General features: G+C 34.2%; 13 protein-coding genes and 1 non-coding gene across 14 annotated transcripts; 8 read left to right on the top strand and 6 right to left on the bottom strand. All coding sequences in view use genetic code 12, as the record gives it.

Moving 5' to 3' along the window:
* Positions 1-8: 8 nt before the first annotated feature.
* CAALFM_C109930WA (uncharacterized protein) lies at positions 9-821 on the bottom strand (the record flags this gene model as incomplete). Its single annotated transcript, XM_718453.1, has 1 exon — positions 9-821. One exon carries the CDS (start codon positions 819-821, stop codon positions 9-11), a length of 813 nt encoding a protein of 270 aa, XP_723546.1.
* Positions 822-1,178: 357 nt separating this feature from the next.
* VPS41 (Vps41p) lies at positions 1,179-4,064 on the bottom strand (the record flags this gene model as incomplete). The annotated part of the gene is made up of 1 exon (XM_718451.2): positions 1,179-4,064. One exon carries the CDS (start codon positions 4,062-4,064, stop codon positions 1,179-1,181), a length of 2,886 nt encoding a protein of 961 aa, XP_723544.2.
* Positions 4,065-5,375: 1,311 nt separating this feature from the next.
* CAALFM_C109910CA (uncharacterized protein) lies at positions 5,376-6,194 on the top strand (the record flags this gene model as incomplete). Its single annotated transcript, XM_718449.2, has 1 exon — positions 5,376-6,194. The coding sequence occupies one exon, from the start codon at positions 5,376-5,378 to the stop codon at positions 6,192-6,194; it is 819 nt and encodes a 272-aa protein (XP_723542.1).
* A 142-nt stretch (positions 6,195-6,336) lies between these two features.
* LIP3 (Lip3p) lies at positions 6,337-7,752 on the bottom strand (the record flags this gene model as incomplete). Its single annotated transcript, XM_718448.2, has 1 exon — positions 6,337-7,752. One exon carries the CDS (start codon positions 7,750-7,752, stop codon positions 6,337-6,339), a length of 1,416 nt encoding a protein of 471 aa, XP_723541.2.
* A 1,756-nt stretch (positions 7,753-9,508) lies between these two features.
* Positions 9,509-9,603, top strand: tS(CGA)1. Its single transcript is given in 2 exon segments — positions 9,509-9,545; positions 9,559-9,603. It is a non-coding gene; the product is annotated as a tRNA-Ser (tRNA).
* Positions 9,604-9,881: 278 nt separating this feature from the next.
* On the top strand, positions 9,882-10,334 carry BUD31 (U2 snRNP complex subunit; the record flags this gene model as incomplete). Its single annotated transcript, XM_718447.1, has 1 exon — positions 9,882-10,334. The coding sequence occupies one exon, from the start codon at positions 9,882-9,884 to the stop codon at positions 10,332-10,334; it is 453 nt and encodes a 150-aa protein (XP_723540.1).
* Positions 10,335-10,663: 329 nt separating this feature from the next.
* HCM1 (Hcm1p) lies at positions 10,664-12,403 on the bottom strand (the record flags this gene model as incomplete). Its single annotated transcript, XM_718445.1, has 1 exon — positions 10,664-12,403. One exon carries the CDS (start codon positions 12,401-12,403, stop codon positions 10,664-10,666), a length of 1,740 nt encoding a protein of 579 aa, XP_723538.1.
* Positions 12,404-13,923: 1,520 nt separating this feature from the next.
* Positions 13,924-15,108, top strand: TFA1 (transcription factor TFIIE subunit; the record flags this gene model as incomplete). The annotated part of the gene is made up of 1 exon (XM_718444.1): positions 13,924-15,108. The coding sequence occupies one exon, from the start codon at positions 13,924-13,926 to the stop codon at positions 15,106-15,108; it is 1,185 nt and encodes a 394-aa protein (XP_723537.1).
* Positions 15,109-15,955: 847 nt separating this feature from the next.
* Positions 15,956-17,806, top strand: CAALFM_C109850CA (uncharacterized protein; the record flags this gene model as incomplete). The annotated part of the gene is made up of 1 exon (XM_718443.1): positions 15,956-17,806. The coding sequence occupies one exon, from the start codon at positions 15,956-15,958 to the stop codon at positions 17,804-17,806; it is 1,851 nt and encodes a 616-aa protein (XP_723536.1).
* A 1,018-nt stretch (positions 17,807-18,824) lies between these two features.
* On the top strand, positions 18,825-19,808 carry CAALFM_C109840CA (uncharacterized protein; the record flags this gene model as incomplete). The annotated part of the gene is made up of 1 exon (XM_718442.2): positions 18,825-19,808. One exon carries the CDS (start codon positions 18,825-18,827, stop codon positions 19,806-19,808), a length of 984 nt encoding a protein of 327 aa, XP_723535.1.
* A 60-nt stretch (positions 19,809-19,868) lies between these two features.
* Positions 19,869-24,071, bottom strand: SKI3 (SKI complex subunit tetratricopeptide repeat protein; the record flags this gene model as incomplete). Its single annotated transcript, XM_718441.1, has 1 exon — positions 19,869-24,071. One exon carries the CDS (start codon positions 24,069-24,071, stop codon positions 19,869-19,871), a length of 4,203 nt encoding a protein of 1,400 aa, XP_723534.1.
* A 329-nt stretch (positions 24,072-24,400) lies between these two features.
* CAALFM_C109810WA (uncharacterized protein) lies at positions 24,401-25,642 on the bottom strand (the record flags this gene model as incomplete). The annotated part of the gene is made up of 1 exon (XM_718439.1): positions 24,401-25,642. One exon carries the CDS (start codon positions 25,640-25,642, stop codon positions 24,401-24,403), a length of 1,242 nt encoding a protein of 413 aa, XP_723532.1.
* On the top strand, positions 24,993-25,445 carry CAALFM_C109820CA (uncharacterized protein; the record flags this gene model as incomplete). Its single annotated transcript, XM_718440.1, has 1 exon — positions 24,993-25,445. The coding sequence occupies one exon, from the start codon at positions 24,993-24,995 to the stop codon at positions 25,443-25,445; it is 453 nt and encodes a 150-aa protein (XP_723533.1).
* Positions 25,643-26,314: 672 nt separating the features above from the next.
* TVP18 (Tvp18p) lies at positions 26,315-26,836 on the top strand (the record flags this gene model as incomplete). The annotated part of the gene is made up of 1 exon (XM_718438.2): positions 26,315-26,836. The coding sequence occupies one exon, from the start codon at positions 26,315-26,317 to the stop codon at positions 26,834-26,836; it is 522 nt and encodes a 173-aa protein (XP_723531.1).
* Positions 26,837-27,104: the final 268 nt, after the last annotated feature.

Raw genomic sequence — 27,104 nt, 5'->3', positions numbered from 1 at the left:
TTTGCTTTCTAGATGTTGCTTCTTCTGAATGAACTCAATTTGCGAGTAATATTTCTTCTAAACCTGGTTGGTGATTTACGTTCATAATAATTGGGGAAAATAATATCTTCTTTTTCTTGAATGGTCACTCTTCTTTTAGGTCGTTGTTCAACAATTTCTTTTAAATTATTCTCTTCTATGGTTGTCTCACTAAACAAACTTTTCAATTTTTCATCAACCGTTTCACCAGCCTTAAAATTTGTTCTGTTCGTAGTAGTGGAGGAGGATCTATGACCAAAACTCTTTAGTTTGTGGAAAACCCCAGCTGATTTGTTTTTAAACCACATATTAATACTTTGTGTTTCAATATTTTCGTCATGATAAATTGCTGTGTTTGCATCATTCATGTTCATGTTCATATCCAATACGACTCTGGTGTTTTCATCATTGACGGAATTACAGGTACTTGGTAAATAATCATTACCAAAGAAATAATGATATCCTTTATGTAATGAGGCAAATAATGCTGGTTGAACATTGTGTTTATCATTTGCAGATAGGGTCTTACTATCTAATTCTTCAGGGGCAGTGTCAGGTAACAAATATAAATCAATAATATCATATATTAATGAATTTGAATTTTGATTAACAGCTAGAGGAAGCTTGGGAGTGCTATTAATGAACTTGTTAATTGATCTAGGATTGGCTAGTGTTGAAGTTGACGTTGACGTTGACGTAGGGTTTTGATTATACGAGTTAACACTAATGAAATTACTATTAAGATGAGATATTTCATCAGCAAAATGTAATGTCTTTGGGATTCTCAATTGATTTGCATTCATTTTGATTTGACTCTTAGATATATAGTGTTCACTTGGGCGAAAACAATACAATTATTAATGGATACGGATAAAAAATACTAGCTACTATTCCTGAAGTCTGTGCAAATGTATGGTTTAAATAGCTTTTCCTTTTGTTGTTGTTGTTGTTGTTGGGTCCCTGTTTGGAGAACAACTTTTATTCTGTTTAATTTTTATTTATATATTTTGCAGCTATAACCGTCGTAGTATACCGCTACTTTACTGTTCATTACAAAATAATCACCACTAAAAAAAAAAATAAACTAATTTTTGAAATGCTAACCAGACCCAACATCATTTATGATATACACTGCCACTTTTGTATGGCTGAGACTTTGTTCAGAAATAATTCTCCTCTATTTCTCTCAAGTGATCTAACTTATGCGCCAAATCTCTGTATGGTACCATTGAATAATCGCTTGTGAGGTCAGACTCTAATTTAATGTCAACCACTTTCGGACCACCTTTCACATTGTCATCTCGAACAAAAGCCACAATTGTTTGAAATTGCTGTATCATCTTTTTGATTTTTTTATCTATTTCAACCTCAAATCCTCGTAATTTTTGTGATTTGAATTCTTCTGATGTCTCTTGTGATTGCTTATATATAATCTTCAAAATTATTTGATTCAATAGCATGTTTAAATCGTTATTTTTAGAAAATTCAATAACAGATTCATTCAATCCTTCAATTTTGAAATCCTGTGGCATTCTCTGTAATATAGTTATTGGATCATAAAATGCATTTGATGATTCATCTGAACTTTCGATAAGTGCCTTGATGAATTTTGGTTTTGACATGGATTGGTCAAGTAAAATATCCCACGTCTCTTTATCATTCTGATGCTTAGCAAACTCTATGGCCATAACAGGATCCTCAAGTTTATTTATCACTAATGTCAAAGCCTGTTTGTTCTCACCAATCTTCCCCAACAAGTATACTAACTCTTTGGTGTAGTCGTTCGTCTCGCAGATCGTAATTGCTGTATCTATGTCATAATCATCGTTCTTTGTCAAATACGGTAACAATTTTTCTCGTTTGTAATCAGCATATAGTTTAACACGTTCATTGCCAAAACCTTGAACCAAAAAATTATCAATATCAGCTAACTTTTCCAAGTAGAAAAAGCTGACAAATGACAAGCCAGATTCATAAAATAAATTCACAATTTGTTTAGCAGGTATTTCTAATCTGTGATCTACAAGAATAGAAATTACGCCTTGCAATCGCTTTTCAATTTTTGATACTGGTAGCGTTTTTAAATCTCCCTTGTCAAACATCAAGTCTATCATCACAGGTAATTCTGATACAAAGGGGACCAAAATATGATTAGTAGATAAGTATCCAATTATATTAGGATCCCTCAAATGTATTAAATGTGGTACAGCTTTTGATGGATTGTGAGATTTGTCATATAATGTCACAAGTGAACGTTCAAGTGTTTCATTTTCTTTAGCTTCTAGCTCTAGTTCCGAAGCAATATCAGAAATATTGTACAACAGAGGATCCCATAATTCAATCAATGTTTTAAATCGGCTAGCGTCTTTTTTTAACCAAAACCTTAAAATTGTATCATATATACTTGTTGGTAACAACCCTGTAACATTTGGTATTATATTCGTCAATTCTTGCACGTGATTACTGTTGATGAATATAGTTGACCATGTTTCCCAATAATCCAAAATTTCCTTGTCCAAATCTTCTTCGTTTGATTCTGTACTGATTTGTGTTATACTTTTGATTTCATTCGGGTCTCTTTTGATTACCAATAAACGTTGCAAAAATGTAGCAGCTTCCTCCCAATTATCTTCTTCAATTAACAGATCCACATAAAGTATCCCATAGCTCAATCTTTTTGTCGGTGTCACTAAATGCTGGCTGATTTCCCATGCTTGCAAATAATTTTTTCTATCCAAATACCATTCAAGACGATCACTAATTTGAAATTCTTCAGCTATGACTCCATCTTTAGCACTAATAATGTAGTATTTAGGTATTGTCTCAATGTGTGTCCCCAACATAAAATCATTCAACCCTAAGTTGGCAATTTCCTTTAACCCCAATTCCTCTTCAAGCTCTACCTCCCCCGTAGTAGAGTTAATTAACTTCAAGTCAGGATTGAAAAATGTTTTTTTGCCAGTCTCAGCATCAGCTTCTGGGGGCGTATACGCCAATACCATCCACAAGTCATCTTTGAAACTTGCAATTCCTGATATTAAACTGTCTAATTTGAAAATATGTTCAACTTCCACTTTTTTCTCTTGAACGGCCCTAAATGAAATACTTGCAGTCGAGGGTAAGATCTTACTCATTCCAGATGAGATTGGTGTTCCCTCTTTTTCATCCTGGGCCGTCTTCAATGACACTCGAAGAGACCATATATAATTGCTCCATCCAATGATCAATCTATCTGGGTCAGGAAACGCAATTCGGGGCCAATATAAGTCACTTCGAGGAGAATCTTCAGGTTTTTCCAATACAGATATAATTTGTCTTGTGGCTAAATGAAACACACTAATCCCCTTATCATTCATCCATATAACCAAGTCATCAATCAATTGGATGGACACAATTGGACCATGACCCTGTTCCAAAACAAAATCTGATCGTTTCCCCAACCAACCCTTGCTAGAATAAATCACCTGGCCAGCCATACCTCCACTAATAAAACTTCGTGTTTTATAATAGTTGCTATCCAATATAACAGCGTGTACAGGTCTTTGAAAATCATAGGCCACGATATCCTTTTCGTCTAATATTGATCCTATCACAACTGTTCCATCCATCGACGCAGTGGCAAAGTATGTACCATCTGTGAAAACTGATAGCACGGACGCCCTATGAGCTTTGAATGTTCTTATTGTTTCAAAATTGGGTTTACAAATATGAATAATACCTGAATGTGTGGCGAATATAAATACTGTTTCATGAAATGTACTGGTGGAGACTGGGTCCTTAACAAAAAAGTTAGCAGGTAATTTATTCAATCTAGTATATTTTAAAGTAGGTGGCTCTTCCTCTTCTTCCTCTTCCTCGTCCTCGTCCCCATCTTCTTCTATGGAAGTATGATCTCCTTCATGGTGTTGTTTCTCGTCAGTCTCTGGTTGCGCTGCTGGTATTGCCTCATTGACGGATGCATCATCCAAATCCTTGACAATTGACTCTTCATGTTCATTTTCTGCCGTTATTTCATTCGATTCTTTGGAGATATTGGTATCTGTCATTAGTTTGGCAAGGTGATTGATTACTGCTAGTGGTTATGCTAGTAGGCTCTTAAAAAAAATGTAAACTACAACAATTATGCAGAAGTGCACTACTTTAGTTGTAGTTGTACAATTAATAGATAGGAACTACACAATACTCAAAAAAACCGTCTTCTGCAGGACCAGTACAATAATAACGATCAAGATAGACATGTCTACTGAAAACACATTTGCAAAGTAATTTGTTATCCATACAAGGTTCTTGAAAATGCACACTTATCCTTTGTTGATCAAAAATTTAAAGCCTAACTGGCCACATGATTGCCCACTAGAGTTTTAAACTTGCGGTATTTATGATCAGCGTGTATCATACCATTGTGAGTTATCACCTTTTTCTTCATCTCTGCCTCTTCTTGCTATTGTTAGAATACCAGAAATTGGATTGTCAGAGGAACCGATATATGGAAATGAAATTTTGTCGTGTGCAGTACATGTTCAGCTGGTAATTATTTCCAAATGTAGAAAAATTGTAAAACGCCCAACAAGTAACCCGAAATATCAATTGTGTATGTAATATGTATTTTTTTCTGCACTTTGATACTATTGCCTCATCGAGAGTATTTGCGAAGAAACGGAGGAGAAAGTCAAAAAAAAGAAATTATCCAGTCTACACTACTTTTGATTATAATGGTAGTGTGTGTAAAGATTTTCTATACGTATTTATGGTGGCATTGTTCGTTTCTCACTATTAAATTTGTCGCGGTCTTCTTCTCTCTCTTTATGTCTGAATTTTTTTTCAGCTTCTTCCCACTCTTCGTTTTTTTTTTTAKTTTTTTTTTTGTATCCGCTTTTTTAAAGAAGTGAATTTCTCTTCCTTCCTTTCCCAAACTTTTCAAAGTTCTTCTTTCCCTAATTGAACAAAAGTATCCCATTGGTTTTTTTCTTTCTTTTATTTGTCTTCTTCTTTTTGTTTTAAAGTATATGATTATTTAGGAAGCTATTATTCTTTTCATCCATTGGCTCAACCCATTTAAAGAATAAGTATAAAATACCCAAAATATTTCTCAAAATTGCTGCACCATTCATTTTTTTTTACAGCCAAAAAGCATTGAACAAAAAAGTTAAAATTACAACCAATTATTCAACAAGAAAATAACACCACATCTAGGCTATAATTGTACCGTATAAGTGTCAGAATTTCCATATATCTGGAAATATCCCTTTATTTAAATATCAAAAATTCCAAAGCTTTTTGGTTTGCAAGAACTAAAACCACCATAGTCAAARSCCCCGTAACAACAACAAATCTAAACCAAAGTTCAGTTTTTACCAATGTATTCACAAAGCAGAAATTTCCACAACCACAACACACATTTCAATGAGTGTATGTTTTTTAATCCGGAAACGCCTCAGCAAATTTGTCCAAGAGTGTGGTTAGGACCACACAACGCGTTGTTAAACAATACAGATAATTATGGCAGTAACTTCCTAGTTCAGCGTAATATCAAGATAATCATTAATTGTGGCACGACACTACCGTTCCTCGACTTGATTGAAAATAACAGGGACGTAGCAATATCGTCTGATGTGTTGATTTTGAGTTTGGATCCTTTCTTTCAGAGTCACGATGAGCTTGCTGCCAACTTTACGCGCAAGTATAGTCGAATATTAGCAAACTACTTGAACTATTTTTATAAAAGTAATCCAAATGCTGCCAAATTGATACACCAATTACCGAACTCAACTGATCGTATCCAGATATCATCACCTATATTGTGTGGAGCAAACTTGATGATGCAATTTTTCAGTTTAATTAGGTTGATCAATTTATTTAAGCTGATTAATCAAGAGATGGAGGTTTTAATTATATCACAAGATGGGAATGATAATTTGCTGACGGGCCTTATGATCGCGTACTTGATGGATACTTATCGCTACAATTTATTGAATTCATTCAACATGATCAAAAGTAGAAGACCGTCGATTTACGATTGGTCAAGTGTTGAATATGATGCTTTGTTGAAACAGTTTTATACTCAGAATTGTGAAATCAAATGCACTCCTTTAATGGATACTATCAAAAGGTCATCTCAGGAAGATGACAGCGAGTTAATGGCTGGTGGAGATAGAAAGAGAAGATTCTTACATTAAGCTTATACTTGCAGTGTAGAAAAAAAATTTTGTGTATTTTTGTATGTATCATATGTTGTATTATTTTAAAATATAAAGCTGGCTAGAAAATCTCTGGACTGTCGTCGTAGTACAAAGTATAAAGAACTATAAAATGGTCACTCTAAACTGACTTTTTGAACTTAGAAAGTCCCCCCATGAATCCAGTTAATCCACTTAAGGTCACATTATCAGATGTGACACCAGGTCCCAATTGTGAGGCAGTAAGTGAATCAAGAATACCTTTGAAGAAATTTCTAGTTGAATCGGAAATGTTTGGATAAGAAAAATCAGTGATTCTAGTAGTTTTCTTGCATCCCTCCACAACTGGTTGGCCATCAAATCTTGCATCTAACCATGTTATAGCTGCGGGAGCTCCAACAACAATCTCGGTGAGATAACCATTCAATGAATCTTCGGCAAACTCAAATGAGTCGATGCCCCAATCACACCAATTCTTGTAAACACCATGTACATCAGGAATTGGAACAATGCCATCCAACGAGCCGTGATATACAAATATTGGAATATCCGGTAAATACTCTTGACCCATGTATAACAAACTGTTCCCCAGAATGGTTCGGTTGAATACTTCCTCTTCGAGCAATCCATAACCCTGTTCAAAGTATCTATGGTCACCAGTGAAAACCTGATCAAAGGCAAAATGAAGAATAGCCCCTCCTAAACAGTGTTGAGTCCCCTGTTGTAAAGCTCCTTCATATCTTTTTTCAACAACTTCATACATTCTCTTTTTAAAATCAGGAAATTCATTGGCTAATCCATTTAGTGCGTTTGGGATTAATCCAGCAAACAATGTACCATCGGTTGCTTCAGCGGTAGCAGTAATATTAATGACAAACCCACCAAGAGCTGCACCAATCAAATTTTTCTTCAACTCTTGTGCATATTTGGGCTGCAAAGTAGCAGCCCAGCCAGCAGCTATTGTACCTCCGGAATACCCCCACATAGCAACTTGGGCATCATCATTAATACCAGAAAAGTCTTTAGTTTTCAAGACAGCTTTGATGGAATCCAATGTAGCTTTTCCTGATTGTCTTCCTACACCAAATGTAGATTTGGGACCTTCATAATCTGGAAGAACAACAAAACAACCTTTATCCAACAATGGAACTATGAAAATCATATCCACTTGGGTTTGTACTGATGACAATGGAGCCCCAAATTGCATACCGTAAGAAGGTGAGCATTCAATGTTAGCTGCATCTTCCCAACTTTGATAAGATACAACTTTGGAAGGGTCGGCGTTGAAAGGTTCGATAACAGTGGTAACAATTGCTGCTGCATTTCCAAATGAATCTTCGGATCTAACTAAAAGCTGCCAGGAGTTCTTAACCTCCACAGGGATAAACAAACTGCTTATTTTGCCTGGCGTTTTTCTCAACTTTAAGATTTCTCCTAATTTTGCTGATTCATAACCTCGAGGTGGATTGTAGAAGTCATCCACAAGAGGTGATTTCAAACTTAAGGGCGAAGCAAATATTATTGATAATAAAGTACATAAGACAACTAGGGTTTTCATGTCTGTTATGAAATTGTTGATAATTAGAACTTATGCTGACTCGACTTTTGGAAGCTCTAATTCTACAGCTATTTATATGTTTAAACTTATTCTTTTAAGGGGTCAACCTTGAAGTGTTAGCTGTTTTTATAAAGTGGCACAACAAAAGACGCAGATAATAAAAATTACCATTATAGGGTTAATGCTCCAGTGAGATACGAACATCTGTATTCACAAAAGTTCCAAAATTGCTTTTATCTATAGTTAGTGGCAGATTCAATAGTAATAATTATGCATTCTTGAAAGCTTTGAGGAAAAGTAGCTCATTGTAATCAAATGAGGAGAAATGAACCTTGCAGACCTGTAATGAAATCAAAGTATCTCTCAAGGATTTACTGTATTTAGAAATGTTGCAAAAAAAAATAATAAAAAATAATACAGAAGGGACTAACAATACCCTATATTTGTTTTTGTAAGATTAAAAGATGTATCTATATTGTGCTTATATCCTTATGCACTTTAGTTGCATTAATCTTGTGCTAACTTTGTTCTAATAATGGCATTTATGATCACACTTGGTGTAACGATCACCAGTAGTTTACTAGACAACTACTAAGCAACAAGTGGTAACCACGTTACTATTATCCCCTAAGATGCTATCTAATAGTGCTAGTTATTATGTATTGACTTTTAGTGCTCCCTCTTACTTTTATATTTATTGAAATATAGAGAACGATTCTGTGTGGGCGAAAAATGTCTATACTATCAAGCTTACTTATAAAGAGAATATACAAACAACTACTACTAAGGGTTCTACACCGGATATAAAAGAGTACCTTCTACAATTGTGAAATAATCAGACCACAGCACCCTCAGTTACGAGAAACATATTAGTATATTGTTTTCTTTTTTGCATATATTTGGACAATACATGCTTTTTTTGACCATGTTATAAGCATACTTATTTCAAACATATATAGCAATTGCAATTCAGTTTACATATGATTCTTTTATAGTAGTTCGCATTCATGTTCCATTATTCTTATATCTCTTAGCAACTTTTTTTGCATTAGTTATCTTTTATGTTTACCCCAAGTTGCTTTACAAGCTTTTTATTAATACCATAGAGTGAAGGAATTATTTATTGTAAGAGACTCTTTTGTACAGAAAAATTAAGGGGTTGAATAAATTCGCTGTACCAACAGAGAACATTATTTTGCATTGCAGGACTGTAATACATTTATTGTTAATGAAACCGACAAATCAAACCCCGATTAAGTCTTTTCAGAATTTATATAGTATTTGATATCTCCGAGTAATGTAAAAGCTGGTGATAAATATGGGCCCATGAACTACTGAGCAAATTAGCTGCAACAATATGTACTTGATAAGCAAGAAAAGGGTGATTGATACAACCTGTTTGTTTATGCATCAATTTTCCTAATCTAGGTCTTAAAACAGTTCTAGAATTATTGTAGACCTAGCTCAGATATTGTAAATCAAGTGATGATGCTCGATGAAATAGTTAAAATCATTCAATGCTGGTGTGGTTTTTTGTAATAATTTTTGCACCAAATTTTATCTAAACTTATAACGGAAAAAGGAAAAGCATTCAAGACAATCCACTTTAACCACTTAAGAACCTTTTGCCAATATCATACTAAATTACTTTAAAAAAGCGGTATTTATATATTAGATTACTGCCATTCATCTATCTAAAAGCTATAGAAAGAATTTCCCGATATAATATTCTGGGAGCCTAAAATTCAAAAAATTTGACAGTGTGGCCGAGCGGTTAAGGCGTCTGACTCGAATCTTATTCGCGTTATCAGTTGGGCTTTGCCCTCGCAGGTTCGAATCCTGCTGCTGTCGTCATAAGTTATTTTTTTGTTTCTTGAATATTTTTTTCCCACTTAAATCAATCACAGTTGTCCACTGTAATGTGCTTTATAAAAGCATGTAAAGTATCTGGTTAGATATCAAAGTATTCTCTTATTTTCAAGAGTCTTTTTTAAAACATGTTGAATAAAGAACTCACTATCTAACAAAAGTGGTTGACAAAAAGTAATGAGGATGCGCAAAAAAAAAATGTCAAAAAAAGTATTTTGCTGCTTCACTTACAAACAACTCCTTTAACACTCTTACATTCAATGCCAAAGATAAAAAAACCGAAAAAGAATGGTCCACCGCCTGAAGGGTACTCTAAAATAGAACCTACATTGACAAAGTATCGTAACAAATTGAAATCAGCCCAAGCTAATCCTGACCCAACCAAATCCAAACAATCATCATTATGGATAATATATCAATTAAATTACAAAATCACTCGATATGTTTATGATACATATGTGGCGAAACGAATATCTAAAGAATTATACGACTGGCTATTACTTCAAAATGATATAAATAAGGACCTTATTGCTAAATGGAAAAAACCTGGTTATGAAAAGTTATGTTGTATTAATTGTATATCTACCAATACCAATGGTGGTGGAACTTGTGTTTGTAGAGTTCCTAAAGCCAAATTATTAGAAAAAGATCCCGAAAAAGTGAATATTGAATGTATCACTTGTGGTTGCCGAGGCTGTGCTTCTAGTGATTAATCTTGTAAATATATATATGTATATATGTATATTGGTTATTAAAGAAGAAAATTATATAAAAAAAAAACAAATGATAATAATACAAAACTAATCTACTCATCAAACAAATAAAAAAAAATAACCAACCTTAAAAACTCCCTATAAGTAGATTATAAAAAAGTAATAATAATAATGACCATTAAATATCTTAATCCAAGAAATGAAACAAAAATAGAATAAAAATATGGAAAAAGTAAGAGAACACTAATTAAAAGTGATTTGCCCATTCCCAAAAAAACCAATACCCAGTAACCAAAAATACAAACACCATGGGCAACAAAAAGAGACACTCAGTCCTTTAATGTACTATTCTTCTCCACATTTTTTAAATCCTGGAACAAATTCTTTCTTTTTTCTTTATTATCAGCAAGAACACCGTGATCTGATGAACTGCCTAATATTGGCGATGAGTGGACATGAGGATGTTCAAAGTTTCTTGAAACCATATCGTCATCGTCATACGACAGAAAACTTCCCTGTATAGTCGATAGCTTGGAATTAGATGACACTGTTAATAGATTGATCAGATTATTGATCAATGGACTATAATAAAAATCATCTAAATATGAAGGAGAATTCCAAAGTTTTTTGACAATCGAACTGGTTTGCGGGGTACGAATGTTTCTAATTGGTGTTTTTGCGATGGTCGACTTTGGTGTACGTACCCGAAGCAACATATGCAGCAGCTGTTGTTGTTGTTGTTGATTTTGGAAATTTCGGTAAATGTTGTTTGCAGGTGTCAAGGGTTCCAAAAGTGGACCAGTTTCAAGTGGTCTTACTGGAGATAATTCAAAATTTGAACTGCAGCTGAATGAAGAAGTATATGTAAGATTTTTGCCAGCAAGAATCGGCCTATTAGGTGAATCAATGACAAATCTTGGTGTTGACGTTGTTTTCGGTGTTGTGGTGACCACTGCATTAATTTTGCTTTCACTAATGGACGCAGCCAAATTAGCAGCGCCGCTTGTGTGGTTTGAACTGTTTGACTTAGCAGGGGTGCTTGACTGCCAAGGTTCACCCAATGTTGCTACTTTCTGTCTCTTCATTGGCGGATCAATCACAGTGACATCTTCTTCTTCTTCATCATCATCATCATCTTCTTCATCGTACTCAAAGTCATCACCATCGTCGTCACCTTCTAGTTTTCTTTTCAACTTGGGACGATTAGGAGACGATGCAAGGTTTGTATAACCATAAATGCTGTTCAGCTTTGACTCAGCTTCCTCTTTAGCCGCTTTTTCTTCTGCAGCTCTTGCTGCTGCCTCAGCATTAATTTTGGAAGCGTGGTTGATCTGGTCCATGACTTCTTGATAGGAGCTTTTCTTCACACTCCTGCTTTTCAAAAATTGCTCCTCACATCCTGGTTTGATACACCAAAAATGCCCTTTCCCGTCTTTAGATTTCTCACCCTTGATAAATGCTTTGTTCAAAGATAAATTGTGCCTTATAGAATTCTGCCACCCAACATCTCCCTTCTTATAATATTTGAAAGTATCAGATATCCATTGATATATATGAGACAACGTCAATTTTTTCTCCGGGTGAGATAATATGGAAATACCGATTAAAGTTGCATATGAGTAAGGAGGTTTGTCTTCAGATTGCAAGTTGAAAGATCTACTAGCTTTTGGAGGAGAAGTATTTGTTTTTGCTTTTGACTTCAGTTTTTTGGTTTCCGAGGGTTTTTTTATAGGCGAGCTAGCTAATTTGTCTGAATTTTGTTCTTGACTATGCCTTTGGGTTGGCGATGAAAAAGCCGGAGATAAATAGGATGATTGCATCATCAAATGTTGAGAGTCACCCACCAATGAAGTAGTATCTATATTGTAAAATCTTGTAGGTGTCTCAAATAGATTTGCGTCGGATCTTCTGATTGCTGATATACTTTCAGGTGGTGTGTTCTGAGTAATTGGAAGTGCTACTGATAATTGTGTTCGTGATTTTGAAGGTGTCGTTTCTGAATTATTCTTGTAATTAGAGGAGTCCCTTAATGGTTGTCTTGATGTAGGTTTATCCATGACAGAAGACATCTTGATCCAAAGGTATATTAATTTTTTTTTCGCTTAGTTGTTTCAGTGTCTTTGGTTTATCTCTTAAATATAAAGTAGAAGTTCAATCTAATATTTGATGAAATGCAACGGCAGTGAACAGTTAATATTGAGGATGTCTTGTTATAAGATTCAAAAGTAATCAAAAAGTAAAATCCTAAAAGTAAAATAAAATAGAAAGTGTAAGAAAAAGGATAAAAAAAAATTTGTAATAAAACGGATAATATAAAATGAAAAGATAAGTTAAATAAAAATAAGCAAAAATTATCAAAATTAATTTATGACATGTTCATCACACTCTAGCGAGTATATATATACGTATGAAATCAATGACAATATGAAACCATTCCTGATGGAGAGAATTTAAAAAAAAAAATTAAAAAAAAAATAAAAAAATAAAAATGTGAGACGCGTAATATGCAATGAAGGAGAAAAATTAAACTAAAGTGACTGCATATAAACAAAACACGAAATGTTTTTTTTTGAATGTCCTGTTTTGTACTACTTTTTGGTGTGTAGTCTTCTTTATACTATTTCATTTTTCGTGTTTTCAATGAGACAGAAAGTAAAGAATGGGAACACCAGCGCGTCCGCTTATTTTAGATTATGAGAGTGCTGTTCTTTATTCGCCACTAATTTCATTTAATAATTCGTTTCAGTAGATAGCAACCTTATCTGTATAGGTTGGTGATATCACGATTCATGACAGTTAAATTTGCCATCATAATTCGCCATATGCGTTGAGGAGAGGAAGCAGATAATCTGCTACTGCATCATCAAAATGACAGCTGTTGATACAGTTTGAAGCCACCTCATCTCTTTTGTGGACCTTAGATGCAAATGACAGCATAACGTGTATTTTTCTAGAAAATAACAATAAGTATGTTACATGAAAGCACAAAATTGGGAAAATTTGTGATGCTGGTTTGTTGTTAAGAATAATCTCATTATCACAAAAGCTGTAACTGTCATTATTGTTCCATTTTGAAATATAATAGATTGTCCAAAGTACAATCGCTGCAAATAATTAGTTAATTCTCATGTCAATTCATTTTTCACTCTTTCATGTAGTCATTAGCTGGGTGTCACAACATAGATTTCTTTAATGTAACAGAAGGAGTTCAATCAATTCATTCTCTTGGCTTCAATTTTTGACACTCCCAACATATAGTTTGCAACAAAGAATTTGATTGTCCAATTCAGATTAACTTATATTTCATCTTGTAGTGAAATTTTCTAAACTTCATTCATTGTAAATGTTTACACAGTAACCAACATTGCCGTCATAAAACCACATAATCTCTTATCTCACTTTTGCAACAGTTTTGGAGTTTTGCTTTTGATAACAAGAAGACTGTGCAATATTTTATCCAAATGACACTACCTTTCTTTTCGGTAGGCAACCGAACAAGAGATTTGTCAGAAAAAAAAAAGAACCATAAAAAAACCCACAATGAATACTAAGAGATATCGGTCTTTTTAACTCCACCATAGTCATCTTCATGGACGATTCAGTCAGATCACTTATTCGGTTTGTTAGCAGAGGATTTTACAGTACTCCTTATGTATTAATTCTTGATGCTGTCCTTCGTCACTCTGTATTATCAGAAGATGATTTGATTCATTTGTTGGGAATCAAAAGAAAAGAGCTACGTTCACTTTGTAATCGATTAGTTGATGACAGGTTATTAACCAATCATATTCAACGAGAGGATAATGGCCAACAGAAATATGTGACTCGTACCTACTTTTTCATTCATATAACTGAAGCTATTGATTCGATCAAGTGGAAAGTTCACTCGATTGTCAATGTATTAAAACAGGAAATGTCAAGCTTTGGTAATCCACAGGGGTATGTATGTCCTAGATGTGGCAATAAAGTAAGTCAGTTGGATGCAATATCTATGTTGAGCGAAGATAAAACTGAATTCATATGTGATGTGTGTCAAGGTGTTTTAATTGAAGACGATTCTTCACAGCAAGCAACTTTAAAACAAGAACGACTTGAAAAATTGATGAAACAACTTGATCCAATCATTAAATTTTTGAAAATTATAGATGAAACTCAAATACGAGACAACGATTTCGAATCAGCTTTATTACAAGCTATCCCAGCACAATCAGCCACCACAGCATCATACACATTATCCAATCGTGTCAGTTCCAAGTCAAGATCGAATGCTCAAGCAATGCAAAATGCCGCAGCCAGATCACAAGCCACTTTACATGTCTCTATCACCGCAAATGATGAAAACTATGAACGAGAACAAATGGAAAAGGAAAACAGAAGACAGAAATTGGAACAGAATGCATTGCCTTCATGGCACTCAAACAGTACTGTTGGCCAATCCAATACTTTTGGTAAACTTGAAGACGAGGAAGACGATCACATGGGTACTCCATCATCTATCAAAGAGGAAGGAGAGCAAGGAGAAGCAAATACCGACTCTAAAGAAATATATGGAAGTGACAGCAAAGAAGGAACTACTGAGCAATCCTCAGTTATGGCTACACCTGAACCTCAGAGTACTGTCAACAATAATTCCAACTTTAATAATGTATCCGCAGAATTGAAAGAGAGAGAGGCACAAGATGCATTAGCTGCATATTATGCTCAATTGGCAGAACAGGACGCTGATGAAGATGACGACGATGACGACGATGAAGAGTTTGATGATATAATTTAAGCAAAAAAAAAAGGGGAATAACGAAGAAAATTGAAAATTATTATATGTCCACTTTTTGTCCATATTAAGCAATATTGAATAGAATAGAAGTATACTTAACAGGTATTAAAAATCTTAGCTTTTTCCTCATTTCTCTTTGAGTATTTTTGCAATAATTACAATCAGATAGGTTTTTGAATTTTAAGTAAATATTTTGATTAAATTTATATTGAAAGCAATAAGCAATATCTCTTTGAAAAGGAATTGTTACCCGCGATAGTTCATTTTAGAGGTGATTCTGCTGGACAGCAATTGTGGATATCCTCTTAGAGTTGAAGTCTGAATTCTTTACTTCAGATTAATTATAGAATTTAAAAAACATCATTTCTTTTTGATAGAACCAGAAACAATATCGCTTCAAAATAGTTTAATGACGCACCAGCAATTCTGATGAAGTTAGTTTGGACCAGTTTAAAACAGCCCCTGAATTCTCCGAGCTTGCCTGAGCGGGAAAACGGAGGGAGATATTATGAGAAACTGTAATGACATTAGCAGGCAAAAAAAACTTAGAACCACTTACACTACTAAGGGCAAAAAAAGCCCTCAAAGGTCCCAAAATTGAACAAACAAGAAAAAAAAAGAGGAAGAATGAGTTGCCATTTTCTTCTAGTTTGATTCTCTTGTGTCATTAATACAAATCGGCTGGTTATTTCTATCGATATTCAAAGTTATAGACTAAGTAATAATACCAATCCCCATAGTCTAGTATATAAGAAAATAATTGAAAAAAAAAAAAAGAAAACAAAAAGCAAAAGATTTCAAAAATTGAAGCATTTATCACACCACCTTTTTTTATCTTTTATCAAATATGACTTACTCAGGGTTAGTTACTCCCCATTCAAGACCAACCACTCCTTCTTTTGGATTAAATTCCAATGCTGCAACTTCAGCTACAAGCACGGGACCTTCAAATTCTAGTTCTGGATCCACTCCCAAAGTAATTGTTCCATCGTATGAAAAGCCGATACATGAATCCTTATCACAGATTTACAAAACTTTATTGGAATTGAAGAACAATAGAAGCAAATACATTAATTCAAAACAAATATACAAGATTTATCATGAGTTTCTTGATATTTTGAATGAATTGAAAGTGACGAGAAAGGATGAGGAATTGAAAGGTATCACATTAAATTTGCCCAATACTAATGATTTAATTACTGATGATATTTTTCAATTATTATCATTATGTTTTGTGACTTGTGGTTTGACCAAATTTGCCCCAGCAACATATAGCTCTTTGAGTACAGTTATGAAATTATTGAATCATTTGAAAGAATGCAAAGTGTACACCGTCGAGGACTTGGCTCCTATTGGGATCAGATTAGCCGAAATTAGAGACATTGTTATTTCGACCACTAATTACGAAGAGGATGATGATGAAGATGAAGAGGAGGAAGCTAATCGTCACGCCAACCATCAAATTGAAGAAACGTTGTTGAGAAACAAATTGATCAAATGTGAAACATTATACCAAGACTTGGAGAGTAATTTTAAGAATGTTCCAAAAGATTTGGAACCAACTTATAATAAATTAATTGAACTAAGAAAAAACATTTTGAACTATATGATTAGTTATAAAGATGAAAAATCTAATGCTGGAAAGAATTTAATCAAACATGAAAAGTTGACGATAAAAATAAATCAATTTAAAGCAGAATTGAAAAAGATTGAACAATACAGAGATGAAACAGATATGAAGTTTCATAGTAATGATGTGTCTGATTTAGATGAACAAAAGCTTGAGTCATTACAAGCTATAATGAATGGGTTAATAGATGAATGTAATAACTTGTTAGGTGATTTACTAGCACAAGATGACAGTGACGAGATTTCCTCGTCATTATCTTCATTGAATTTGAATGAAGAAAGTCAGGAATTGAAAGCTAAATATGATTCCATTTATCATCAATTGCAAGATTTGAAATTAACATTGGAGAATTTATTAATTACTAGAAGATGGACATTAAGAGAAACTGATTTATACTCATATCAAAAACAATTGAAAACATTTGATGAACAAAGGTTGAATTTGGTCAAACAAACAAATAAAGATGACACAAAGGCATTCAAAAAGTCGCAATTATTGATATTATTTCTTTTGAGACGATGTTATGGATTAGTTTATAAGTTATTGGAGAGTAGTGAACCTGTCAGTGAAAGTTTAACTCCCATTCATAACCAATTGCAAACGGTAAAGAGATGTCTTTTAGAATTGAAACGTGTTGATGGATTAAACAATTTAAAGGAATTATACCCGTTCCAATTCAAATTGGCATCGTTAGATAATCTTCGTCAAGATGGTAAGTTTATTGTGGATGGCAGTATACCCGAGGGTCAAGGAACACTAAATGCTTTGCTTGCTGAATGTTTTGATATTGTGCAAGAATTGAAGATTGAATTAGAGGAAAAAGAAATTGAGAATGGTGATGAAGGTGAAGATGATTTAACCGGTGGTAGTTTTACCAACTCCAAAACAATTGGAAATGGTAACAATGAGTTGACCGATGATGATGTTGAAATCAAAAGAAATAGATTTCATGATTTTAATGAAGCTGATTATGACTTGGATAGTGAATCAGATTATGATGATGATGATGACGATGACAATGATTATAGTATAAGTGAATCTGAATATGAAGGAAATGATTACTATTAATATTCCTACTACCCTTTTGTTTGCTTTTCTTGTTCGCTTGTTTGATTGAATTCGAAGTTACTTTGAAGGTAATATAAATTCTATATAGCTTTGTATATATACATATATAAATTTAACAATGGAAAAGAGAAAAAAAAAGAAGAATGAGAAATATAGTAGCGGCCTACAACCATTATTGGCTGAATACGATGTGGAACGGACACGATGATGACGACTATGGAGTGTGCATTTTGTCAATGAGTGACTACTGAAATTTCATGGAGTAAAATGTGTATCATTGATGAAGTTGAGAGAGGAGTAAGAAAACCATTAAATTGTGTTTACAATTTCAATATGAATGATTAAGATTAAGGAAAGAGAATGAAACGGTAATTTTCAAATTCAAGTAAGTTGTAGAAACAGAAAGAAAAGTAAAACAAAGTTGAATTTAGACTGAGCAATGTTACTGTAGTTTAGGTTGACAACAGAAGTTAAATAAAGTTTAGATGCTGGCTAAGCTAGAAAAAACAATGCCGTCTAATATGAGTAACCAAGTGGCAGCAATTGTGGTAGTGGCGTTAGAAGCAGCTGGTGGCAGTTAGTAGCAGTTGGTGGCAGTTGGTGGCGGCAAGTGGTAGCAAAAACCAAGCAAAAAAGACGATGGCGACTATGACGACGAGAAAAAACAGCGACAAATTGATTATAAACAATAAACAATAAATAAACACTTAATTAATTTTAGTGTGCGAGAAGAGAAAAAAGATTCTTACATCTTCTTCTCCTTTTATTTCTTTTTTTTTTCTTTGCTTTTTTTTTTTAACGATATATATTCACTCATATTTATACACTTCATTTGGACTTAACTTTTAAAATATATCCATCAATCAACAACTTATTTACAAATTAGATATTTGTTCATAATCATTATTAGTTTTCTATTTTTCTTCTTCAATTTTTTTTTCTTTATTATAACATTTTTAACTTTTTCACATATTATAAAAGATTAGACAGTTTCTCAAGCATATATCCCTCACAGAACATGATGTCCACAAATTTTCAATGGCCAGGAACCAACAAGAATGATAATACAGAAGTATCTGTTGAAACACCATCAAGCACAGATCCTCATGTCCCTCGCTATCCATTTACCGCAATGTCACATGCGACGGCAAGCACAACTATGAAGAAAAGAAAGCGAGACGATTTTGATGGCGACAAGTCAACAACTATCACTATGAATACCACGACAACACGTAAATACATACAATCATCTTTAGGATCTTCCAAGTTCAAGAAGGCCAAAACACCCAAAATCAGTGGGCAACCTTTGCCACTACCTAGATTGATTGAATCATTAGACAAATCCAATTTACAAAAACTTGTGCAAGATTTAATAACTGTTCATCCTGAATTACAATCTACATTAATTAAAATTTCCCCTAGACCTTCTATTCAAGATTCCATTCAACTTTTACAAGACAAATTTGATATGATTATATCTCATTTGCCTTACAAGTGTGATGTTGAAAGTGATTATTCATATTTAAGAATCAAACCTCATTTGCAAGAATTTTTATCATCAGTGTCTGATTTCATTTTAAATTATTTACCTCCATTAGAAACAAATATGACACATTCTTTGCAATTTTTACACGAAACTACCAAATTAGTGTATAACTTGCCTAATTTCACTAATCAAGAATTTCAATACACCAAGTCCTCTGCATTAGAACAGATTGCTAACTGTTGGTTGATTGTATTAAGCCAGGATGAAGAAAAAGAAGGAAACACTGATGTGGTGAAAGTTATACAAGAATTGGAATTGTTGGAGAAATTACACGAACATAATGAGATATCATTCAATAAGTTTGAAAAAGTTGTTGATTATTGTAAAGACAAGTTAGAACAACATGAATTAATCATGAATAATAACGAAGCCGGCTCTGGTGTTACATCGTCAATAAGTGACTTGATCACTGTGGATTATTCTAAATACTCTATAGCCAATACAACTTCTATATAGTGCAAAAAAGAATACACAACACTTATTATCGTTATATCTAATTTAGAAACCCACTTTATTTCATAAACACCCATGCAACGCCTTTATAGCTTCATTGTTACCAGGATTGAATAGTAAGCTACGTTGAATATCTCTCAATTGACCAGTCTTTAATAATGCATCGGAATACTGTACCCCATTAACCTTGACATCATGCAAAGAAATCACTTGTTTAGCCATTGTACTATTAATGTTCTTCCAGATGTTATAATCAAATGGGAACAAAAATGCATATCTAAGCCAAGCATTTTCATTATTACCATCATCAAGTCTAGTATTTATTTCATTCAATAATCGAGGAACTTCTCTGTGGGTGTCACAAACAATTTCATTTAATCCAAGAGTTGACAACTCTTCCTTAATCGCCGGCAAATAATCATCCAATTGATCCACAAGAGAAATTGCACCCAAAGTGAGGACAACTAATAATGAAGATCCATATTCTTCAATGAAGGCAAACAATTGATCAACAGCGGCCTGTTTAGTCTCCTCAGTTCCATGCGCATGCAAGACTTGAGCAATCAAACTAACAATTCTCGAAGAATCACTGTATTCTCCAAGAACAACTTTCAATTCTTCTAGAGCGCTCAGGAAATCATTTAGGAAGAAATAGCTGAGCCCCATAGTAATTTTCGAAGATAACAAGATCTCTGAAGTTTCATTCAATTGTAAAGCCATTTGTGCATTGTCTAAAGCTTGTTCATAATCACCCAAACCCAAGTGAATTCTAGCTAATTGAGATTTCACAGTTGCAAATTTTTGTAAAACAACCTCACTTTCATTTGCCTCATATTGCCTCTCATAAAGTTCACTTAATTTAGTTCCTAAAGCGATTGCCAGCTCGAAATCTTTACACCTTTCAGCAATCGATAACGCAATACTTAATCCAGCCTCATCATCAGGATAATATTTGAGATATTGTTGCATTGCTTGATTACTAATGCTAAATTCTTGAGCAGTTTCAATATCTCTAGGATCCCGACCTTGGCTTTTATTTACCACCGATAATCCATAAAGAAATTGTGCTAACGCTAAACGACCTTTAGATAATGTAAATGCATGAACATAATAACCCGATGCCTTGTTTTCTTCACCCAATATATCCGCAGCAACTGCATGTCCTAACCATGATTGAGCATCTTGAGGGGCCACCGATTGAGCTCTTAAAAACGTATCCTTCGATAATTCGGTGTCTCCATATCTTAAAAATAATGATGCCAAATTTACCCATATTTCAGCATCTTTCACCTCCAAAGTAGTAGCTTTGATATAACAGTGTTGTGATATTTGTGGATTAGACGTAAAATAAGCATTACCTAATGCAATCCAATAGTTAGCATTGCTTTGTTCAAGTTGAATAGATTTTTTGAAAAACAAAATAGATGTGTCCCTGTAAACCAGCATTTGGTCGTCATTTTGGTAAGCCTCTAACAAGGCCAAACCCAAATTGTAGTACGCTGTCGCACGTAACAACTTGTTAGCTTTCAACGATAAAGATTTTACACCTGCGACAGCAGCAACAATTATCAATACAAACAAGGACTGAGCCTTCTCACCTTGAGCATACAATTCTTGAGCATTTTTCAAATTAATTGATTCATCAAGATCGATATCAGCAACCAGAGATACAGTTTCATTATATCCTAAACTTTCAAAAATATCAAACACATCATTGAAAGGAACTTGATTAATATTTTGTTGAATTCTAGTGAACACCTTTAACACCTCACCTAATGACTTCCACGCCTTTTGCGAAGTTGAATTTTGGGAGAGAGACTGTTTTATAAAAGATAATGCTTTCAAATTCGCGTTGATTGCTCTTCCGAAAAACCCTGATTGAATAAAACGTTGACAGTTTTGTATGTTTGCTTCATAAATTGCACTGAGAATACATTCTTCACTAGGTCTCATTTCTAAGGCTTCATATAAATTGGTCAACCCTTCATTGTATTCTTTCATTTCACACATGACCACTCCCAACATGTACTTGACTACCCAGTCATTATTTTTCAATGTCAATGCATGACGGAAAACTTTAGCTGCAGCATCGAACCGTCCACAATGGTAGTATGCTTCACCTAAGCCTACCCAACAGTCAAAATCGTTAGCATCTAAACGGAGTGCGTTTTGAAACCATTCGACAGCCTTTGCATCATCTTGAGAATTTAAGGCACCACTACCTAGCACACGATAAGGCCATGCTTTATCTGTATCCACATCACCACGCATTATCAATCTTCTTGAACTTTCGTTGCTCACGACTCTTTTGGCTAATACTTGCGCAACTTCCCATTCATTCTTCAGAGTCGCTTGTTGGACCAAATACCTTGCTGCCACAATCTCGTTTGTGTCTAGATCAAACGCTTTGTAAAAACACTTTTGTGCTCTTTCAGTGTCGCCATAATAGTCTTGAAACAAAATACCAAGCAAAGTGTATGAAGGTGCATACAAATCAGAATCCTTAAGTGATTTGATCAAGTTATTGTAGCACTCTTTAACATTGTCATTGTTGTCGGCATTTTCCAAAAAATAACTTTTTGCAATTCTCCAACGAGCAACAGCTCTAGTTTCACGACTGTGTAAATCACCACCAGTGATCTTACTCAAAAAGCCTTCCAAACCCTTTCGCCCTTGTGAGTATTCTCCCAACTTGACTAAACACCAATAATACTCTGATTCAGCCTCAATATTCGTAGGATATTTCTTAACAACAGCTCCTAAAATAGTTCTAGCTTCCTCTAATTCCCCTCTCTCGACATATATCAATCCTTTACCCACTTGTGCTTTAACATTATCTGGATTTGACTCTAAAATTTTCTCATAAAGCTGAATTGCTCGGTTATAGTTTTTGGGAGCTTCATAATAAGTGTACACAATTGCAAGTGAACACAAAAAGTCCTCCTTGGTATTTGTCAAATCTATCCCAAAAGTCCGCTGAATATCAGCTAAAGTTTTAATACCATCACGACATTTTTCCGAAGCCAAGTTATATTCTCGCAAATGAATATAGTAATTAACAATTATTCTGCTGGCCAACACTGAATTTTTCGTTTTACTATAACCTTCTAAAATCAAACCCAAAACTTCATCTTGGGGTAAATAATATTGAGATGAAGAAGTTTCGTCTTCCAAAGTGGCATCATCCGCAAGCTCTTCTAAAAGTTCTGCATCCTTGTCATCTTCAGGATTCAACTGCGATGAATCAGGCTTCCGTTTGTTGATGTCGTATGCCGATAAACTTTTCACGATTTTCTCTTTACTAAATGGAGAAATATCACTCATGACATAGGCAAACAAAATCAACCCCAAACCCTCATTTTGAAAGATTTGCAAGTAAGATATCACCTTATTTTCATCAAGATCATTGATTGTCTTTGCATCACACCAATCGAAATACAAATTCCAACAAAACAAGCTTTTAGTATTGATAAGAATCATATCTTCCATTTGGTTTTTGATATCTTGATGCATTGCTTGTTTATCAGGACATACCTTCAAGAGTTCGTACTTGAACTTTAACAATTTCTCTTCGTACTTGTGTCTCAACTCTTCATCGTCACACACATTGAGAAACATTTCGTACAACTCGAGAATATCACCGTCCTCATAATAAGACCAAGCAATGTTATCAAGTTTTGCCTTTTGATCAGTAGTTATAACCCTACCAAATTTAACTCTTTCTTTGGAAACTCTATTGACAACAGTTTTTTCAGTTTGACTAGTCTTAAAATCTAACAATTTTTTCACTGTAACATCAGTAGGTTCGATGGCTGTTCCAATCAAGTCACCCAATTCAGATCCTGGTAGTATTGACCTCAAATAAAATTCATATAAATTGTCATTACTCTTGTACTTTTGGCGATCCAAATAGTTTCTCATATCTTTCAATGTTTCCGCTATTGAGATCCCTTGATCTGTTAAAAGTCTCACTAAATTGGTCAAAACTTGGAAGAACAATTTGTAGTCATCAGACACTTTAAGGACTTGAAAATATCCTTTCCAGGCCAATAAATTATTTGGTTCAATCTCTGTTGCCTTTTGAAATGCCTTGATTGCCTTTGGAATGTCTCTAAGCAATTGATATGCTTTTCCTTTAAATACATATGCAAAATAACAATTTGGATCTTCTTCTAAAGCGTCGTTGGCAAAATCTAGTGTTGATTCAGGATCATTTGCTTCTATAGATGCTTTAGCAGATTTAAGGTACTTTTTGATCGACGACATAACTGGGAAAATGATTGAATCAATAAAAGTAATATTCACTGCTTTTGTTTTGTAATATCAACAAAATCTATATCTTGATTCACTCCTTTAATAATACAAATATATATATACACAAGTGAACCAAAGGTTGAATGGATCTGGGACTTATACCTACAATTCAAGTTGAACGTATTTTTTTTTCTTTCTTTCCCTCATTCTACCCCCAAAATCTTTTTTTTTTGCCTGGTAAACTTTTTCTTCACACACATAGATCGAAAGATGCAAAAATTTTATTCTAAAGAACTCTAATAATTCTAATAATATACACATATGTACAAGCTCCTACATATTTAGTTATGACTTCCTGGAACTATCTTAAAGGATAGAATGTCATTTTTACCTTTGTCGATCGTGTCATCTTCACTTATCTTAATACCACCAACACCTTCCACAGCTGCAATTGTTACATCACCCATGATTTTTCTTGCTACAGCAGTCACAGATGTACCTTTTTTCACTAATAAACAGTCACGGAAAACATAGTCACCTGAATTTCCTGAAAAATTGTGGATGTTTCGAACTGGGTAAACTGGCACCAAGTTCAAAAGATCTGCTGCAGCTTGAAGCAACTGAACCACACCAGTGGACCCAAATCTATACAAAACCAAATCACGGATATTTTCGATTCTATTACGTAACTTGTCATCTAATGGTTTCAAATCAGGGTCATCTGGTAGGTCATCAATTGTATCAATGAATTCCGTGCCCAGATCGTACTTGATGTAATTCTGAGCAGCTAGTTTCCTAAGAAAAACTTCTGTAATTGATGACGTTAGCACTGCCTTCAGTTTTGGGTATTTTAATATAATCTTGGACACATTCTTGTCTGCATCAGGGTGGTCCATTTTATTTAAAGATAATACTGTAGGGAACTTGACTTCCATGAATGCACGAACAACTTTACCAAGCATTTCGTCATCCCAGTCCTGTAATGGCGGCAAGTCAGGTATCAAATCTAAGGCATCCCCAATTAATTTTTTGTTGGCCACATACCCACCTAATTGTTGTCTCATAGTTTCCAATGTCGATGATTTTGTACCAATATGTCTTCTGACCACAGACCCCCATCTTTCCTTCAAGTTTCCCAATATCCATTGGAAAATCTCATCTTGCAACCATTCAATATCCTGCAATGGATCATATCCCCTTGTTGCTTTACCCTCGGCATCAGTGGTTCCACTGGCATCAACAATATGTATCAAACAATCTGCTTCTGTCAAATCACTTAAAAACTTGTTTCCCAACCCTCTGCCCAAGTGGGCGTTTGGCACCAATCCCGCAACATCCAACAACATTATAGGTACACCTCTCTTCCCGTTACGACAATATCCATAATTGGGTTTGCACTTGTCCTGTTTATTGAATCTGGCACAGGCGCAATCTATCTCAAGGTAACCAGTGGCTTTATTAGGATCAATGGTCGTGAATGGGAATGCTCCACACTTAGCATTGGCATCTGTCAAGGCATTCAAAGTAGTTGATTTTCCACTAGAGGGTTTACCCACTAATCCAATAACAATCTCTCTACCCATTATGATTAGAAGACCAGTATAGTTTTTAGGCTAAAACTTGAAGTGAAAAAAAAAAAAAATAAAAAATTGTCTTGTATGACATCAACTTAGTGCGAAAGTGAGGTTTCTCGATGATTAAATGGTTTATATGATGATTACATTTATGGCAGATATCCTCAGAAATACAACAATTGTCAATATAAGGTATAGAAATTATGTTTCATGAGTATACAATTCATCATTAGCTTTTATTGCTTGCATGTTTTGACGCAACCAAATACCATTGGTGGAGTTTTACCCAGTATATAGCGCTTGGTGGCACTTTTATATCCCACCTTTACTGAACTATTTCAAGTAACTTTTGGCATCTAGAGGGTATCGTCGTTGTAACCTTCCATAATAGTCCTTTATTCAATTGATAGTAGGTTTTCCTGTCATCTTTCGTTGTTTTGTCAATGCCAAATCTTCTTGAATACAATTTCCTGTATATAAGTTATACAGCCTACATTGAATCTCACTAAAGAAAATAGCGAGGAAAACGAGGAAATAAACAACACATCAACAGTCTGAGAACTTTCAGACCATCATTAGCAAAATTAATATTCATTTTTAGCAATTGCTGACCGATATCAATTTCAATTGTTTCGAAACTAAAGCTTTTTTTTTTTTTGAATAATATTTTCCGAAGAATAGATGGCGCTTGCAGATTTAGCATTGAGTAATATTTGGGGTGGTCTTTCCAGTGATTTCAAGAAGAAGAATTTCTCTCTTTATGGTCAATGGATAAGTATACTTACAATTTTTTTATGTTTGGCTCTTGGGGTAGCTAATATTTTCCATTTGGGACCAATCATTGTATTTTCTATAATATGTATAGTCCAGGGATTGATTGTATTGTTTGTTGAGGTTCCATTTTTGTTAAAAATCTGTCCATTGACAGATACATTTGTTAATTTTGTCAGAAAATTTGATGGTAATTTACCTCGTTGTGGATTTTATTTATTAAATGCAGTCATCCAATATTTGTCATTGACATTACAAGCAACTAGTTTATTGGTGGTGGCTATATTATTTACTATTTCTAGTGCCTGCTATGCATTAGCTGCATTGAAGCACCAAGAGTATTTGAAATCATCACTTGATGTCACTGGGACAGGTTCAGGTGGTGCATTAGAAGCTCAAGTTGGAGAACATGTCGTTAGAAACGTGTTGTAGAAAAAAATAGCAGTGGTGTTATGTAATGGTCTATATGTATAGGAGAGTTTAGTTAAACAAAGATCTGTTTGCTTTTTTTTTATATTCTTTTTCATTTTTGGTCGATTGATGGGAATTTCATTGTATTGGAAGTTTAGACTGGTCAGTTTTAGTTTGTAAACTGGTACTAACTATAATATGTTACTCTTGTTTAGTCACTTTTCATGAATGATTTACCTATCGAGTGTGAGCTTTCATTGTCCAAGACGGCAAAAAAAAAAGTCTCACT

The sequence above is a fragment of the Candida albicans genome, chromosome 1 (assembly GCF_000182965.3).
Source record: "Candida albicans SC5314 chromosome 1, complete sequence".
In the NCBI taxonomy this organism is placed as follows: Eukaryota; Fungi; Ascomycota; class Pichiomycetes; order Serinales; family Debaryomycetaceae; genus Candida; species Candida albicans.
The sequence above is the reverse complement of the archived record's forward strand: the minus strand, read 5'-3'. Positions and strand labels throughout refer to the sequence as shown.